The sequence below is a fragment of the Silurus meridionalis genome, chromosome 16 (genome assembly GCF_014805685.1).
Source record: "Silurus meridionalis isolate SWU-2019-XX chromosome 16, ASM1480568v1, whole genome shotgun sequence".
Lineage (NCBI taxonomy): Eukaryota > Metazoa > Chordata > Actinopteri > Siluriformes > Siluridae > Silurus > Silurus meridionalis.
Window position 1 is genome coordinate 14,176,830 of NC_060899.1, and position 17,470 is coordinate 14,194,299.

The following is a 17,470-nucleotide window of genomic DNA, read 5'->3' on the forward strand; positions in this document are numbered from 1 at the left end:
ACAAGGAATTCTTTATTCTATTATTTAAAAAATCTTATATGTTTTTCAATAATTTGCAAAGTGCTTTTATGGGAAATACCTTTTTTCCAGATTTCTGTAGATTTAAAGTTATTCTGTAGAAAATGATTTGTGAATAATTTATTCACTTTTTAATTTACAATCATATTTCATTCATTTACAATTCATATATCTGGTCTTACAAAATGTTTTATCGGAATTTGATCCACATTAAAGCTAAAAAACGGTTGCACAGATTCTGTACATATAAAAAAAAAAGTATATATAAAGACTTATCAGATGCTACTGCAATACATAAAATGAACTCTTTCTTTATTATTCTTTTATTCCACATCAGATTTAAGAAATATTTTGGTTATATGCCTTTTCGCCAGGCACATGTGGCTTGTTTTTTCCTTTTTGTATAAAAATGTTCTCATATTTAAATGTAATAGAGCGCTATAAAATGTTCTATATTTAATCAGTGCTTGGAGGTTTCTGCTTAATGACTTTTAAAGCTTTCCTTTTCCTTTTCTCTTCTGCTTCATGTAAGAACCGTGTGGACTTTTGACGCACGTTCTTATGACTGTTGATGCATTTGTGCCAGATTTGCTTTCTTAGTCAAGGGCATGTAATCTCATAGCCAAGGACTCACACACACACACATACACACACACACACACACACACACACACACACACACACACACACACACACACACACACAGAATTATACACATACAACATGGACAGAGAGAAAAACAGCTCTGTAAGATGAATGTTTCAGCTCTAAATATAACCCAGTGTGTCAGAGATACTCAGATGTCCACATGGAGGAGGACAGAAATACAGCATCTCTATGTGCGCTCACATTCTTCTAGCAGCATGAGATGGGGATATGATCAGCTTTTCTTGTTCTGAAATCTATTCCTGTCCAATAATGAATAATTACTGATAGAAAATCAAAGCGGGAACAGCGTTGAGCAATGCTTACAGGTTTGTCTGGCCAGAACAAAGCAAACTTATTCAAACATGGCTGCCAGTGCAAGATTTTTATGGTACATAAATTAAAAGAAAAATTAAATAGTTGCATGATTTTTGGCCTAGAACCCAATTTTAAATGCAGCTTCATATACATGTGTCAGATCATTAAATAAAATAAAAATAAATGAAATAAAGATTTTGGGGGATTTTTCTTCTCTGCAACATGAGATTATGTTGCCTTTGAATTGAATGTTTATTTCTCTACCATAAGTCGTCTCCAAAGGCGTTTCAGAGAATTTGGCAGTAGATCCAACCAGCCTCACAACCGCAGCCCAAGACCTTCACATTCAGCATCTTCACCACCAAGATTGTCTGAGACCATCCATCCAGACAGTTGCTGCAACAATCAGTTTGCATAACCAAAGAATTTCTACTCAAACTGGCAGAAAGCATCTCAGGGAAGCTCATCTGCATGCTTGTCGTCCTCATCTGGGTCTCAACCTGACTGCATTTGGTCATCCTAACCGTCTTGAATGCTCACATTCAGTGGCGTCTGGAACTTTGGAGAGGTGTTCTCTTCACAGATGAATCTTGGTTTTCACTGTACAGGGCAAAATGCGTGAGGCAAATGGTGGTCACACCAGATACAGATACCCCCTGGACCCCCAATACAGTACAACTGCACATTTCACAGTGGCCTTTTATTGTGGCCAGCCTAAAGCACACTTGTGCAATAATCATGCTGTCTAATCAGCATCTTGATCTGCCACACCTGTGAGGTGGATGGATTACCTCGGCAAAGGAGAAGTGCTCACTAACACAGGTTTAGAGAGATTTGTGAATAATATTTGAGAGAAATCAGGCTTTTGTGTACATAGAAAAAGTCTTAGATCTTTGAGTTCAGCTCATGAAAAATGGGCGCAAAAACAAAAGTGTCGCATTTATAATTTTGTTCAGAGTTAAACTGGTGTAAAAATAACCCACTGTATTTAAACTCTGAGGGCTGGATGGTGGATGTGGGCCTGACATGGAGCAGACACATTTCTTTGCATTAGGATTTATTTTCTGGATTTTTCACAGCACCTGTCAAGCTGCAGAGAGGCAAGCAGAAAATAAGGAGAAAGAAGGAAATATGGCTGGAGGTAACCATGTAACATGGTCCGCAACTTTTTGTTAGTAAAAAGTAAATATAACATTTTGAATAAATATAATTACAGGTAACGTTTGGTTACTTAATCTTAGTCGCATTAATCGAATAAATGGGTTGAAAGGAAACTAAGATGCCAGTTTAACATCTTAACCAAATCGTATTGGGTTAAACCAAGAATATAATGAATAATGAATCCAGAGCTGCCTTTCCAAATTGAAAGTGGTGAAAAAAAAACTATATACACCTATTGCACATATTAATCCGACTGAAATGCAACGACTTTGTTATTGTGGTTTGTTCACATTGACATTCTTTAGAATGTCTGCACAAAACGTCTATTTTTGCAGTGTGAAAGACAAGACGCCTGCTGTCTTCTGAGGGTTCTCACTAAGCTGGATAACGCAGAGTCGAGCTTACTTCAAATACTGCCATTTCCGTGTCTGGAGGAGAAAAGAATGGAAGGGAAAGAAAGGGAAAGGAGGAGAAGGCAGGCTCTGTGGGCGGGGCTATTTTGGGAAGGGAGGTGCGGAAAAAGCCGCCTCGTGCTGACAGCTCGCGTTGTGTGTGAACGAGAGCGGGTGGCCCCGGTGATCTCCCACGCACGGGGACTTACACGAGGGAACCATCCTTAACCAAAAAAGAGCGTCTGAATGCACTGTGAATCACCAACGTCTCTATTTTTGAAGGGTGCAGTACCATTTATGGTCTACATAACACCGGAAACAGAAATATATTTTGAAATTCCAACGTACTGTTAAATGTGTTTTCATCATTATAATATATATTTGTCACAATTAACAAACTAAATAACTTTAATTCATAATTGATAATTTCAAGTTAAATTCAATTGTTTTTTCTACATTTCACCGTAGTTAATATCAGAATAATAAGATGGTCTGTATTCTTTCATTATGAATCTAATAATCTATTAGTTAGATTCTAACCCAAATGTCTTTTCACTTCAAAAGGCATGAAGTCCCTTAAATATTCATAGTCTTTCACGTGTCCTTCTTGCGTCTTCATAGATTCCACTTGCGTTTTCTTCCAACTTCCCAAAGAAATTTCAGTTGCTTGATTTGGAGAATGTAGGTGTGTGGATTGTGACCTGGTGGACTGGCCCATCTCCCCATTTAGGGGATTCAGAAATTGGTCTTGATCCACAATCTCCCTGACCTTTTCATGTACAGCTTTAAAAGTACACTACATGTGCCATAACATGATTATCATCACTATCCACTAAGTCATTTTCTATACCTCTTACACAGGGTCATGGGGGAGCCAAGGGGGGTACCTAAAAAACTTGGACAGGATGGGGTGCTAACATACTACAAACAGTTGAAAATCTGAATCAATCTACTGCACATCTCATGTTATTGGATTAGGGGAGGAAACCAGAGAACATGCAAACTCTAAACATACAGGAGGGGGTGGGTTACAAACCTCAGGAGTACAAGGCAAATTATTATTGTTGTTGTTGTTGTTGTTGTTGTTGTTATTGTTAACAATAATACAAATTATTTTTTATTGTTGTGTTATTATTACTACCTGCACATGTTAAGCATCAGTGACACAATGTCCACAAATATCTTTTCAGAATGAATGCAGAGTGTTTATTTATATACTGCAGATATTACAAAAAAAGTTAATCAGAGTTACTAATGTGATGCATCATTTAAGGACAGTGTGTTTAAGACCAGTTCTAAATATCTAGACATGTTTAAATAAATCTAATCTAAATAAATTAATCGTTATGGACACGACAACATGAACATTGCATGTAATTATACAGCTCACACGACTGTGACTATTGAGAAATATAATGTAAAGTAATCTGGGAAACAGCACAAAGCAGAACAACTGTTAGACCAACCAGTGTTTTATTGATCACGGTGTAAAATCTCGCGTTACATAACACGGCGCCATGCTTCACTAATCTGATTCCATGCACACCCGTACTGTAAGCGTGGCTGCGGTACAGATTTCACCACAGGCTTTACATGCATCCCCCTGTTCAGTTTGGAAGTGGTCTAATCTGAAAAGAGAGGCTGTGAGGATGAAAGATGAAAGATGAAAGATGAGAGCGCAAATGTCGGATGCTGCAGCCGCAGCGATGTGGTCGCTGTCCGCGGTGCTGAAAAGCTACACACAGCCAGATGTTCTGCTGCAGACGAGTCGAGTGTAACTTGTGGATCTCAAACCAGCCTTTTGCATGAAAAATTTCGCAAGACAAAAATAATTCCTGGTATTATGTTCATAAGAAAAAGCAGTCACGCTATGTAACGCCAAAACACCTACAGGATTCAAAAGCATCATTCATCATCTTCGGTGGATAAATGACATTAAGCAGGACTTATTTGCATTCATCTGTATCAGATTGGGTTTATAAAATCACACACAATGGAGCTGATGTAGGCTCGGTTGTGATTATGATTAATTTTTTAAAAACAAATAGTGAATATTTTTGCATTAGTGGTTAAATAGCAATCGATCTACAATCAGCTCAGTCTCCTGTTCAGTCTGTTTTACCGCATCGGTCTTCAGGACAATCGGCTCTGCGTCACATTCCCCCGTGCCCATTTTCGGAGGGGGAAACCCCGTCACATCCTCTGCCCATGTATGGGCAGCAGTAGACCGAAGTCGGTACACGGCGGGGAATCCTCTTGCCGACGTAGATGAGCGAGAGGCGGAGTCCCGGTGAAGCTGACCGGTATAAAAGAAGGACAAGGGATTCCGGTGGACGTAGCGACGGCGAAGAGCGACCAAAGACCACCGAAAGACCCACTGTCTGACGGGCACGCAAAGGGAATCCCGACAGCCAAACGCGGAGATTGATTACATTTCTCAATTACGCACTGGCGAAATTGATCCTTGCTCGACACGAGACTTGTGGATTTGCATCGTGCTTTTGATTTATTTCTTCTCGTCCAAGGAAAACAGGATGATCAGTACAGTGGACTTCAGCGCACTCGACTTTCTATGCGCAGCAACCGAGAACGGCGCTCAAACCGAGCGTGATGCCGGTAAGTCCGTGGCATGCATTTAAACAATTTTTGCATGGATTAAAATAGAATAAAAAACAAAACAGTTTTTTGAGTATTTTGACTTTTATAAATAGTAAAAGAAATATCTGTAGTCTAATCTATTGATATAATCTATGCACTGATTTTATTAGACATAAAGCAGTGAGTCATATAGTCTATGCATCAGTAGGTGCAAGCTTATGTAATGACACCTCTCTTTCTCTCTCTCCCTCCCTTCCTTCCTCCGTCACTCCCACTCGCGCAGACTTTGAGGGGCTTCTGAAACCTAAAGTTGAGCAGCCGGATCCTTCTTTCCTCCCAGACCTGAGTGAAAGCTCTGGTGACGGTCTGCCTCCTTCCCCACTCACATACACCGGCACTTTCCATGCTGAGACAGCCGCGTGCAGCGCGGACGCTCTGCTGAACATGATCACTGAGATCGTGGGCATCTGCACAAATCCCATGTACGAGAGCCACCGCGATGACTTCTCGCAGTCGATAGCAACGAGCTCAAGCTCCCGCGGCAGTGTGCTCTACAGACAGGGCTCGGTGGGCTCCACGGGCAGCTCCACGCCCTCTCTGGGATCCCCCGAGCCGCTCTGCAACGACCCCTCCGACGACTTCATGGATGTGTCCAGCCAACAGCAGCTGTTCCCGGTGACTGTTAAGAAGGAGCGTGAGGAGGACTGCCGCGGCTGCGACTTCTTTGATGTGTTGAGCGTGTCAGACACCCGACTCTCGGATCAGGACGCAGACCTGGATGACATCATCGACCTGCTTTCCCCACTCTGTCCTGAGACAGACTCGTTGGACACTCAAACTCTGGACACTTGGATTAAACAGGAAGCGGTCTGCGTGGAGCAGTGCTCACACAGTGCGACCACATCTAACCAAACTCCCACCTCCATCAACATCCCAGCTCCATCAACTCTAACCGGAAACGCGTTCTATAGAGCAGCCTTTCCAAACGGCCAGCTGTTTGATCTGAACTGTTCCTCGGTGCTGGACTCTCTGCTCTTCTCCAACACTTCAACCACCAGCAGAAGCCGAGGTCAATCGAGTAAAACGGGCACCAGGAAAGGCGCCCCGCGTGAAAAGCCCTTTTCCTGTCCAGTGGAGAACTGCGACCGGCGCTTCTCGCGCTCCGACGAGTTGAACCGCCACGTGCGCATTCACACGGGCCACAAGCCGTTCCAGTGCCGCGTGTGCATGCGGTGCTTCAGCCGCAGCGACCATCTGACCACGCACATGCGCACGCATACCGGTGAGAAGCCCTTTTCGTGCGACGTGTGCGGCCGCCGGTTCGCCCGGAGCGACGAGAGGAAGAGGCACTGGCGCGTGCACCTCAAGCAGAGGGAAAGGATGCAACAGAAGGCTGAGCTCTTGGCAGCACGCGCTTTCGCCTTACCGGGTCTCGTGTGAGCGCGCGCTCTTGGGTCAAAAAAAAAAAACGTGTGTTCACCTGCTACGAAGGGAAGCTTCTGGTTAAAGTAAAGCACAGTTTACCGGCGCGAGACGGTTCACCAGATGGAAGCGTGAAAAGCTCAAAGTTGCAGTCACGCAAAAAAAAAAAAAACATATATAATGGGGGAATGATCGGAGAGAAAAGTGGCCTGATTTTGGCACCACTTTCAATGGACTTCCGGTGCGCAGATGCCGTGGTGTCCCTTTGACGAGGTCATAACCAAGACTGCACATTACTTGGATATTGGACTCTTCGAGTCTCTCGAGTGTCGTATATTTTTGCTGTTGAAATTAAAAATGCATGTTTTCTTCCATATGTTATTAAAACTGTTCGGCGCTGCTAGACCATGTCATGCATGCACATGATCCAACTTTTACTAAATGGTCATCGTGTTGTATTTTGATACTTCATTGTGTATAAATATAAGACTAAAGAAACCTATATTTGTATATTTTCGATGGGTATTTTTTTACTGAACAAAATGACAGAAGAATATAGAAAAAAAATCTTCTTAGAGATTTTATCAGAATGTTGTATTCAACTTTTTACAAATGGAGCGCTTGACTGGTTCCCTGGGAACCAAACGCAGATGAAGACATCAACATAGTAGTTGAGTTTCAGTAGCACACTTGGTTGTGCAGATATCTTATTTTGTCTATTTGCATTTTTTTTTTATGAAATCAAATGTTACTGTGCAATGCCACGCCGTTTAAAGCCTAATGGGTATTTCAGATCATTTATGAATGAAATAAAATGGACTGTTTATTGAGTACATTTGTTACATTTGATTAATTTATTGCACACACACACCCCCACTCCACACACACACACACACACACACACACACACACACACACACACACACACACACACACTTTTTATGTATGTCTCCACAGCGCCCTCTGCTGGTCAACATACCAAATCCTCCTTTTTTTTAATTTCCAGACCTGCAGATGTGTGCGCCTCCCTTTTCCAGAATTGCATTGCCCCCTTTAATGATACCCCTCAGTTGTGTGTGTCCTTGTGATAATTAACATGCATGATCCTGATCAGTGTTTGCACCATTTTTTCTGTCCATTAATAGTAACATTCTTCCACACACCTGACTCTTATGGCTAACACATGACAGCACATAATTAGTATATTAAATTAGGTCTAGTATGTGAGAATTAGACTATTGTAATTCGAATGATTTTGTATATATAGATTTCTCTCCGGTTCTGGACCAGTCCATGTGCGCGCTCCCGACCGAGCTGACATGACGTCAGAAGCGGCCCTGACAGATGAGCGCGCTCTCGGTAAGAGCTCTCACGTCGGTTGTTCTTGAACAAAACACACACACACACACACAGGGACAAAGATGGGTAAGAGAAGGATGTCTGAAAGCTATACCATCCCGGCTTCAGCTGATGCGCTCCGGTACGCGCGAGAGAGCGCACACGCGTGAACGCAGTTGTATGTTTTTATGTGCGAGGCGCAACGTGCGGCAGAGACACGCGGGGTAACCGAGTAAGTATCCTACCGGCTCTGTTGGTCTATTTCAAGCTGGTTCCTTAAGCGATCTCTGCTTAAGCAGGCTATGATCGAAGGGTTGGGTCGGAATGCACTGCATTGGCGTCGGTTCTTATCCAATCCAGCGATTAAATGGTCGATAGTGTACACATGGTGTCATACTTAGATAAATAATAGACATCATGCCCATTCGAGCCTTCGAATTCAAGTCCATTATTGGTCAGCAGGTTGGTTTTGCACTTCCATGGCTGGAGGTTCGACCCCTGCCTCCTTCCTGTGTGTAGAGTTTGCTCTTGTGCTCCAGGCTTTTCCTCATGGTATTCTGTTTTTCTTTCCCAGTTCTTTCCCGAAGCCATGTTAATGACCACTTCCAGTTTGTCTGTAGTGTGATCTGAAAAAGCATGAAGGATAGAATTGATGTATGAAGTATTATTTCTGAACATAATGGAAAATAGTGTGATAGTGATGAATAGTTTGATGGTTTGCTATACACACACATGCACATGGGACGTATTTATGAGCAACACATGAATAAACAATATGGCTGGTGTATATATGCTTTATAGAGGGTGAATGTGTCTAAATCATTCAAGTGTCTGCATGTAAAGCCCTGCGTATTTTTTTAGACATTGCTCACATACTTGTTCACTGCACTCCATAATCACTGCATGCACCTAGGAAACAGGAGTTTATTTATGCTCATTCATTATTTCAGACCCACTCTAATTAGAATTAGACAGCATGTGGGGGTGAAGATGAAGCACTGCTGCTTCCATACTGTGCTAAACAGAAAACACAGTCTGACCTAGTTTCTGTTTGGCTCCTTTTCCATGGAAGGTAAAGGCATGGAGGAGAGACAGTACAACAGAAGAGCAGTAATAAAGGAAATACATTGTCAGATGTAGAGCATGCACATTCAGCTCAGATCAACATCTGTAGATCAATAGGATAAGTCACGTCCTGGGACAGCGAACATCTGGATTTAAGAGATGGTGCTGTATCATGGATAGAAAGATGAATGAATAGAGTTTTCCTTAAAGCACGCTAAGAAGGCTCACATATCATAATTATAGCCTTTACACTTCCTATTTCTTTTCCCTAATAGGCATTTCTCAATGTCTATTTATATATTGTTTTAACAGAAGGGAACAGGTTGCTTGGGTGAATTGTGAAAGATTGTAATTTGTGATGCGCTTTGCAGGCAAACAAGGATGTCGACTGCTGCTGAACAGCCAAAACATTGCCCAGACTGTGGAGAGCTGTGCGGTTTTGGTGACGTCCCGAAGAAGCACACTTGCCAAATGATCTGTCTGACACCAAGACGTAAATCCGAAGGGGCCCTGATGGCTCTTTCCGCCCAGACACAAAGCTCTTCCTCCATGGGGAACATCGAGCTCAGCCAACCCTCACATCTGGAGCTCTTGGACGCACTAAGCCTGGCTCCTTCAGCCACATCTCCTCTTGCTCATTTGCTGGTTCACCAATGTTCTCCGACACTCCTGTCCTCTACTGCCCCTTCCTCATTGTCTCCATTCTCCAGGCCTGAGCAAGCATTAGCCCAAATGAGCACACCATGGCAGGCCAGGTTAGCCATGGAAGCTGGGCTCCAGCAGCTGACCCTGGAGGTTCAGGAGCATGTATCCATACGGCTGGGGTCCTTGCAGGACGAGGTGAGGAGGAGGAACACAGAGGTGCACAGGGCTCGAAGGGAAAGCGAGAGAATGGAGAAGGAAAAGCAAAACGCAGAGGAGAAGGCAGCAGAGCTGGAGCGCCAGGTGGAGGTTTCTGTGGAGATGCTAGCCAGCCTGAGGAAAGAGCTGATGGAGAGAGAAGAGGAGCTCAGCCTCAAACAGCAGTAAGTGTATTTAATATGCAAAGGTATCAAATACTGTAGATTGATAACTATGCAATCTTAATATATAGAATTTGATGTGTATACAATATTTTGGATAATTTATTTATATTTTAGGTGAATGGGAAGTATTTTATGATACATTTCTAATCATTGCAGAGTATTTCATTTATTTTATCCATTAAGAATGTTACCAGGGGAATTATGGAATCAGTCGAGGCTTATCTTAGGTATTTTTGTTTAGTTTTATATTAAATCTAGGCCAGTCAGGCAGGTGGAGGATACAAATCTTGCTCAAGGGCCTAATAGGAGCTCCTTAACCCACAATTCCCCCAGGACCCCCAACCTGGCTTTTTACGACTGTATTAGCCACTCTATATTAGAGGCAATAACTGTATTAGAGGCAATAACGTCGATCATTAAAATGGTTATAGCAGCACCAGAATCACTCGAGAGGTCTTAAAAAGCCGTAAGCTAAAGGACAGTGTCCAAAACACACCACCATTGGTTAATAAATGGTTATAAAATAACCAGGCATCCCCTCTAAAGGTCTCGGAAAGCCGTGAGACAAAAACAAGGTGTCCAAAAAAACATTTAGACTTTCATTTCCTAAAGAGGAGAGAAGAAAGACCGTCAGGAATTTTGCAGCTAAAAATATTGTATTAAATCAATTTCAGATCATAAGACGGCTCCTGAACGTGTTAAGTCTGAGCTGCTAGTGTGGTTATTTCTGCTTCATTTCTCCCTCAGCATATGTCTGAAACAGCACAGCCCACCCTCTCTGGAGCCTGTAAAATTACATGGTGCTGGAATTAACATCCTGTTGCCATGGCAGCTTTTCTCATGGATTCACTTGATTTGCGGGCGTCCGCCTCACTGCCTGTAGAAATGCAGCTTGACAGGGCAGATGGGCAGAACCGCAGGGCGCTGAGTGGCATGACTTGACACACTCTGTATGTGTGTCTGTGTAAATAGGTCACAATCTTGAGTCCTTTTTTGGAAGTGAGTGAGCATGGAATCAAGACTTATACATACTATAGATAAGACTAATGACATTGTCCAAATGTAGTACAGAAGTTCCAATTGGTTCCAATAAACAGTTGTGTCACTTTGACATGGGGCATGTTGGAAAGTAGATGCTGTTACCACCATGTAGTTTACCACCGTGAAAGAATCAATGTTTAGATTAATAGGGTAGATCAGGGGTCACCAACGGCCAGGAAATGGACCGGCACCGGACTGGTATATAATTATTTATATATAATTATTTGTAGATGTGCTAAACTTTTTGATTTCTGATTGCTAAACTGTTTCTCAAGCACCAGCAGTGCTACATGTACATAACGTACCACAACACTACAGAGTGTCCTGAGGTATACAACACTTGCCTGAAAGTCACATAGAATATAGATTAACATGGCAGAGGTAGAGCTGGATCTTTCTGGAGACAGAACAGCAAAAAACCTGTACCATATTAAAAATAGCATAGCATAGTTTTTTCCCATTGCATCGTATTGCTCTAAATTGCATTGTGTTGAACAGCACTTATATTAGGATGTTAGCTATTGCTCTCTTGCTGTACTGGCAAACGTAAATGCTACCAGAGAGACAAGATTTACATCATTTTAAGACAGAAATACATCATAGCTCTGACTGCTAGCTGTCTACTGCAGAGTCTTAGCATAGGTCTGTGTCAGTAAGTCCATATTTTGTTTTTGTGTCTAAAACTTCCTGGTTTAGTTCCAAACCTTTGTGTTCCCTTTCTCAATTTTCCCTAGTATGTGTTGTCAACTTGTGTCTTGACATTTATCATAGGATCAGTGTGACTTTTCAGTCTGGAATTACCATCTGGCACGTTTCAATTCTGAGATTACATGAGAAAAAAAAACAATGTACACTATAGACCGAAAATGCTGTGTCTCATGTGTGTGTGTATCAGAGAGTCTGTGACTTGGACAGGTTTGTCCAAGAGACCGCTTTGAAGGAAGCGAGCGCCAAGCTTCGCCTGCAGAGCTTCATCGAGAATCTGCTAGAGAGAGCCGAGCGAGCCGAGCGACAGCTACAGGAGCTGCACACACCCTCACGTATCACATCACCCGACGGCTCCTTCACAGTTGCTGGAGGAGCGTTACACCAAGTAGGAGAGCTCACGTCTAGCTTAATAATCAAGAGCTCAAAATGATTGTACTGATTTATGTGTATTCTTCCATCTTATAGAGGTGCTACAGTGAATCTGCCATTTCCAGGTGCTGCTATTCACAATGTGATCACACAGGAAGCCCGGTGCATAGGTAATAATGGCACTGCAGATCAGCCCGAGTTTCTTTATGTATAAATATAAATGATGATAAATGAGAGATACTTTTAACAGCAGGTTCAGGGCCAGCTTTTTTCTCTCTACTATCACCCTACTGAACTCTAAACTACACTGTTAGGACACTGAATAAATATACATACAAAGTACGTATTGCATATTGTAAATGTATATTTTTCTTATTTTCTATACATATTGTGCGTTACACACATCGTGCACTGATATTTCACATATATGTGAAGTACTTAGTGTACTCGCTCATCATCTTTTGCACATTTTACACTGCCATAGCCTTTTTATTTAATTGCTCTACATATATTTACATATTTATCTGCACTTGTTAATTTTCACAATTGCTACTGTTTTGCATTTTGTTGCTGTGTATCTGTACTTTGCAATGCCAATGAAGTTATCTCTATCTATAAATTATAACATTGTATATCAATAAATCTTATTTTCTTTTTATGTGTGCATGCCCTAATCAGATCGGAGGTGTGTGAGGTGCTTTGTGAAGTGCAGTGTTACCAGAAGAACCCTTCAGACATGGAGGCTGATTCAGACAGCTGGTCCGTCTATAGCACCGAGTCACTAGAGGGTCTGAAGCAACATTACAGAATCTACAACAAGAGAGGTAACACTGATACACAACCACACACACACACCAGTACACAAACACATGTACTACCCGGGGAGTAACATTCAGGGTTCCCATAGTGCAATTAAAAAAAAATTAGCCATAATTATAGACAATATGTTTTTGATTCCTAAAAATCAGATTTGATATCGTATAAATCCGATTTATAGGATAATGGCTTTAAAAAAATCAGCTACTCTATGATTTGAATTTAAACACAGCAATTCACGTTTGCATGAAATTGTATTAATTTATTCCCATCAGTTTATTCTCTTCATTTCGTAGTGTTTCTCTCGGCTGCACTGCTTCCAGTACGTATATGTGGATGTTAGATTTTTTGTCCAATCAGATTTCAGCCTCTATGTGCTGCCATGTCATTCTAATCTGCCCAGGGCCTTCAAAGTCAGTACTGCTGGCCTTTTTACCAAAGAGAATATTACCAACAGCTCTGTTTCTTCAACCAATCAGATTTCATATTCGCCTCACAGGGCAGCTAGCTGGCCCAGAATAGTGTCAGCATTTTTACGTCCTCTGATTGGTTGGACAGAGGGAAACTGTCACAGCCGACTCGCAAAGTGTAGCGCTGCACACATGAATACATCTGAGTTAGGTACGAATACGGTCATTGTGAATTTAAATATGGTGGAGTAAAAAGTACATCTATTCAAAAACATAAATGTAGTTGAGAAGAAAGTAAAAGTTGGTCATATCTTCGAAACAAAGTTTTATTACATTTAATCAAATACTTTACCGCACTGCATACAAACCATTCACACACACACCTACACACACCCACACACACTGTACTTTAGAAAACCACTGACACTGGAGATTCCTTACAGAATTGTTATTGTTGTAGTACATGAAAACGTCTCTGTATCTGTGAGTAAATCTGCTTTTTTTCTCTGCCACGTTATCGTGCACAGAAAACCCCGCCTTCCGGCATCACAGCCGTCATCGTGGCAACAGGCCTGACCGATCGGCAATGTGTTTGAAGCAAGTGAAGAGGAGGGCGTGGCTTTTCTGCGTCTTTCCTTACCTAGACACACACTCGCTCCTCACTGCTGCACAGGTGTGTGTTGTTGCACTTTAACCATTTTTATGGGTGTATATATTTTAGATGAATCGTAAAAGCATTGGTGGTGATAAAACGTTTTTAATAAGTGTCTACGTGTGTGTGTGTGTGTGTGTGTGTGTGTGTGTGTGTGTGTGTGTGCGTGTGTGTGTATGTGTGCTGTAGGTGTGTAAGGATTGGTGGAGTGTTGCCCATCACCCTGCAATGTGGAGCAGAGTAACACTAGAAAATAACCGCATTTCATCAAAGGTATGGCACACACACACACACACACACACACACACACACACACACACACACATACAAACACACTGCCTGTATTTCATTTGATTAAATAAATAAGTAATTTGAATTTTATTGTTGCATTATGCAACCTTCTGTATAATGGTAAAATGTGTGTGTGTGTGTGTGTGTGTGTGTGTGTGTGTGTGTGTGTGTGTGTGGGTTTGTGTGTGTGCGTAGTTTATGGTGACTATGGCTCAGTGGTGTAGTGAGACACACACGCTCGTTCTACACAATCTAAAACCTCGTACACGTGCCAAGAAGGAAAGTAAAGAAGAGTATTTAAAGAACACAAGGTATGTACACACACACACACACACACACACACACACACACATTAGGTACACAAAAAACACAAGTTATTTCAGACACAAAGGACATGAATATTAACCTCTAGATGCTCAGCATGGCGTATTTTTTCCGTCCTGCTTTTTTAGAGGGTGCCTGGAGGCAGGGCTGGAGGCGGTACTAAGAGCAGCAGGGCGGAGTCTCGTGGCTTTGACCGTCTCTCATTGCACCAACATTTTGACAGACAGGACTCTATGGTTGGTCAGTTGCCACTGCAGAGCTCTGCAGACACTGACATACAGGTGAGGGTCTGATTTAAACACACATAAGAATTTGCATGTCACGCATACAATATCAAATTACAGAGTGTATATATATATGTGTGTGTGTGTGTGTGTGTGTGTGTGTGTGTGTGTGTGTGTGTGTGTGTGTGTGTGCGCACTGTATTTGTGCATTTAGGAGCTCATCAGATCCTGTGGGTCAGGAGGTGATCTGGGCTTTAGGGGCAGGATGTAGAGACATTACCAGTCTAAAGATTGCACCACTCCAGCCATGGTAAGTGTTTATCATCATCATCATCATCATCATCATCATCATCAAGTTGGGCATTAAACCACTACAGCCATGGTGATGTTTCCTAATCAGCACCATCATCATCATTGTCATTATCATCATCAGCAGCAGCATCAAGCTGAGCATAAAACCAATACAGCTATGGTTAATGTTTTCATCATCATCGTTGTCATCAAGCTGAACATTAAACCACTTCAGCCATGGTAGATGTTCTGCATCACCACCATCATCAACCTGAGCATCAAACCACTACATCCATGGTGAATATTTTTTATCATCATCAACCTGAGCATTTAAAAATACAGCCATGATAAGTCTTCATCATCATCATTATTGTCATGATCATCTTCATCGTCATCAGCATCGACCTGACTATTAAACCAATACAGCCATTGTAAGTGTTCTTCTTCATCATCATTAGATAGACTGCAGTGCATTGGAATTGTAGATACTTTCTTGGCTTGTTTTACATCGTATCTTTCTGGTCGCACTCAGTTTGTTCAGGCCAGTTAAAATTTAAATCTTTAACCATCCTGCAGGTGTCCCACAGGGTTCAGTTCTGGGCCCCTAATTATTTATCATCTATTTATTGGCACTTGGATGTATCTTTTAGAAACATAGTATCCAATTCCGGCAACATTAAGCTCTATCTAAATTGCAGCTCTGTCCTCTAAACCTTCTGACCTCCATCTTCTCTTTCTAACTGTTTGTTTGAAGTTAAAGCTTGGTAATCGAATATTTTTCTTAAACTATACAGTAGTAAAACTGAAATAGTCCTTCTATGCACAAAAAATCAGGCTAGTATATAAATCTAAAGGCCAGTAGTTTCTCTAAGTGTATTGCCAGTTCCACTATTGTTTTTGCAGCCAGCAGCCAAGTCGCTTTAGTAACCGCTGCTTGCAGACGATTGGTCGATGCTGGCCTCGCCTATATCAGGTGGGAGTGGGTGGAGCCGGCTGTGGTCTTCAGGGATTAACCTCTTTGGGTGAGTGATTTCAAAGGTGACATTTGGAAAATGCAGATTAAAAAATAAATATTATTTCCTTTGTTCCCCGTATGTATCTCGCGTCTGTGCAGTGAGGAACTGCCCTGGTGTGTGTGTGCTGGAGTTGGACCACATGAGTGAGTTGAGCCAGCAGGGGGCAGCAGAACTGTGCAGGGAAGGACTACAGCAAATACACACACTCATCTTTAACTACACACCTGTTACTGCCAAAGCCATCCTGCACTTTCATAGTGAGTAGTGCGCACACACACACACACACACACACACACACACACCACTATATAAACTGTCAAGATATTTCTCAGTTGGATTTTCCCCATTGCTCTTTTTCCAGGTGTGTGTTTAAGGCTGAAGTGTATCATAGTGACCATGAGTTCTGCAGATTTCTTTGACGACCATGAGAGTCAAGAAACCAGGAGAATTTTTTATGAGATGGTCACCAGCCTGCAGGTCACACACCTTTTTTTTCTCGTTTTGGATCTGTGGGTGACTTAATGGTCAGATTTCTCTTATTAATTCTTCTCCTTTTCCTCTTTCTCTTCAGGCGTTGAAAAAGAGGCCTGGGTTGTCAGACATCCTTCATGTCAGAGTGGACCAGGGTGACAATCTACCGGCTCTTAAAGAAACCAAACACACACATACACACACACACACACACACACACACACACACACACACACAAACACACTCACACACACACACACACACACACACACACACACTCACACACACACACACACACAAACAAACAAACATAATCCTTTAAGTAAGCATCACGTTTGGGCTGTATTATACTGTAATATTTAATGTCTAACATTTACACACACACACACACACACACACACACATACCTCACATTTTAGACTGTATTCTCCATGCACAGATACATGCCTGCACCTGTATACAAACAGACACACACTCTTACACACACTTATACAAAACACACACCTCCACTGCACTTTATGCACCACACTCACATACATTGCTATACCTATGCACACACACACACACACACACACACACACACACACACACACACACACACACACACACACTGCACTTTATTTTTCCACGTGAAGATATGCACCCACACATAATGTAAATGAACAAACACACACACACAGATTACAATTTAATATTTTATTATCAACAGGTAAACACCTACACCTATGCACTCATTCTGTATATAAACACTGACACACACACACGCACACACACACACACACACACACACACACACACACACACACACACACACACACACACACACACACACACACACTGAACATTTAAAGATTTTTCTGCGTGTACAGGCAAAC

At 42.0% G+C, this 17,470-nt stretch overlaps 2 protein-coding genes across 5 annotated transcripts; both read left to right on the plus strand.

Annotated features, from left to right (window-relative positions):
• The first annotated feature begins 4,859 nt into the window (after positions 1-4,859).
• Positions 4,860-7,385, plus strand: egr4 (early growth response 4). Its single transcript, XM_046869031.1, has 2 exons — positions 4,860-5,150; positions 5,416-7,385. The coding sequence occupies exons 1-2, from the start codon at positions 5,069-5,071 to the stop codon at positions 6,570-6,572; spliced, it is 1,239 nt and encodes a 412-aa protein (XP_046724987.1). The 5' UTR covers positions 4,860-5,068; the 3' UTR covers positions 6,573-7,385.
• A 538-nt stretch (positions 7,386-7,923) lies between these two features.
• Positions 7,924-17,003, plus strand: si:ch73-290k24.5 (F-box only protein 41). Of its 4 annotated transcripts, none has more exons than XM_046868917.1 (14): positions 7,924-8,124; positions 9,329-9,982; positions 11,919-12,116; positions 12,197-12,270; positions 12,779-12,924; positions 13,854-13,999; positions 14,168-14,251; positions 14,465-14,580; positions 14,722-14,874; positions 15,032-15,127; positions 16,012-16,130; positions 16,223-16,381; positions 16,457-16,601; positions 16,696-16,832. In XM_046868917.1, exons 2-13 carry the CDS (start codon positions 9,701-9,703, stop codon positions 16,495-16,497), a joined length of 1,614 nt encoding a protein of 537 aa, XP_046724873.1. In that variant the 5' UTR covers positions 7,924-8,124; positions 9,329-9,700; the 3' UTR covers positions 16,498-16,601; positions 16,696-16,832. The 4 variants fall into 4 exon arrangements, with proteins under 4 accessions (XP_046724873.1, XP_046724874.1, XP_046724875.1 ...); XM_046868916.1 differs by having other exon boundaries at positions 7,946-8,124; positions 16,486-16,601; positions 16,696-17,003; XM_046868918.1 differs by lacking the exons at positions 16,012-16,130; positions 16,696-16,832 and having other exon boundaries at positions 16,486-16,597.
• Positions 17,004-17,470: the final 467 nt, after the last annotated feature.

Excerpts from the sequence above, each read along its gene's own strand:
- egr4 (XM_046869031.1), top strand. The coding sequence starts at position 5,069 with ATGATCAGTACAGTGGACTTCAGCGCACTCGACTTTCTATGCGCAGCA. Across the intron at positions 5,151-5,415 it reads TCAAACCGAGCGTGATGCCG|ACTTTGAGGGGCTTCTGAAA; the intron begins GTAAGTCCGTGG and ends CCACTCGCGCAG.
- si:ch73-290k24.5 (XM_046868916.1), top strand. The coding sequence starts at position 9,701 with ATGGCAGGCCAGGTTAGCCATGGAAGCTGGGCTCCAGCAGCTGACCCT. Across the intron at positions 9,983-11,918 it reads GAGCTCAGCCTCAAACAGCA|AGAGTCTGTGACTTGGACAG; the intron begins GTAAGTGTATTT and ends TGTGTGTATCAG. Across the intron at positions 14,252-14,464 it reads ATAACCGCATTTCATCAAAG|TTTATGGTGACTATGGCTCA; the intron begins GTATGGCACACA and ends GTGTGTGCGTAG.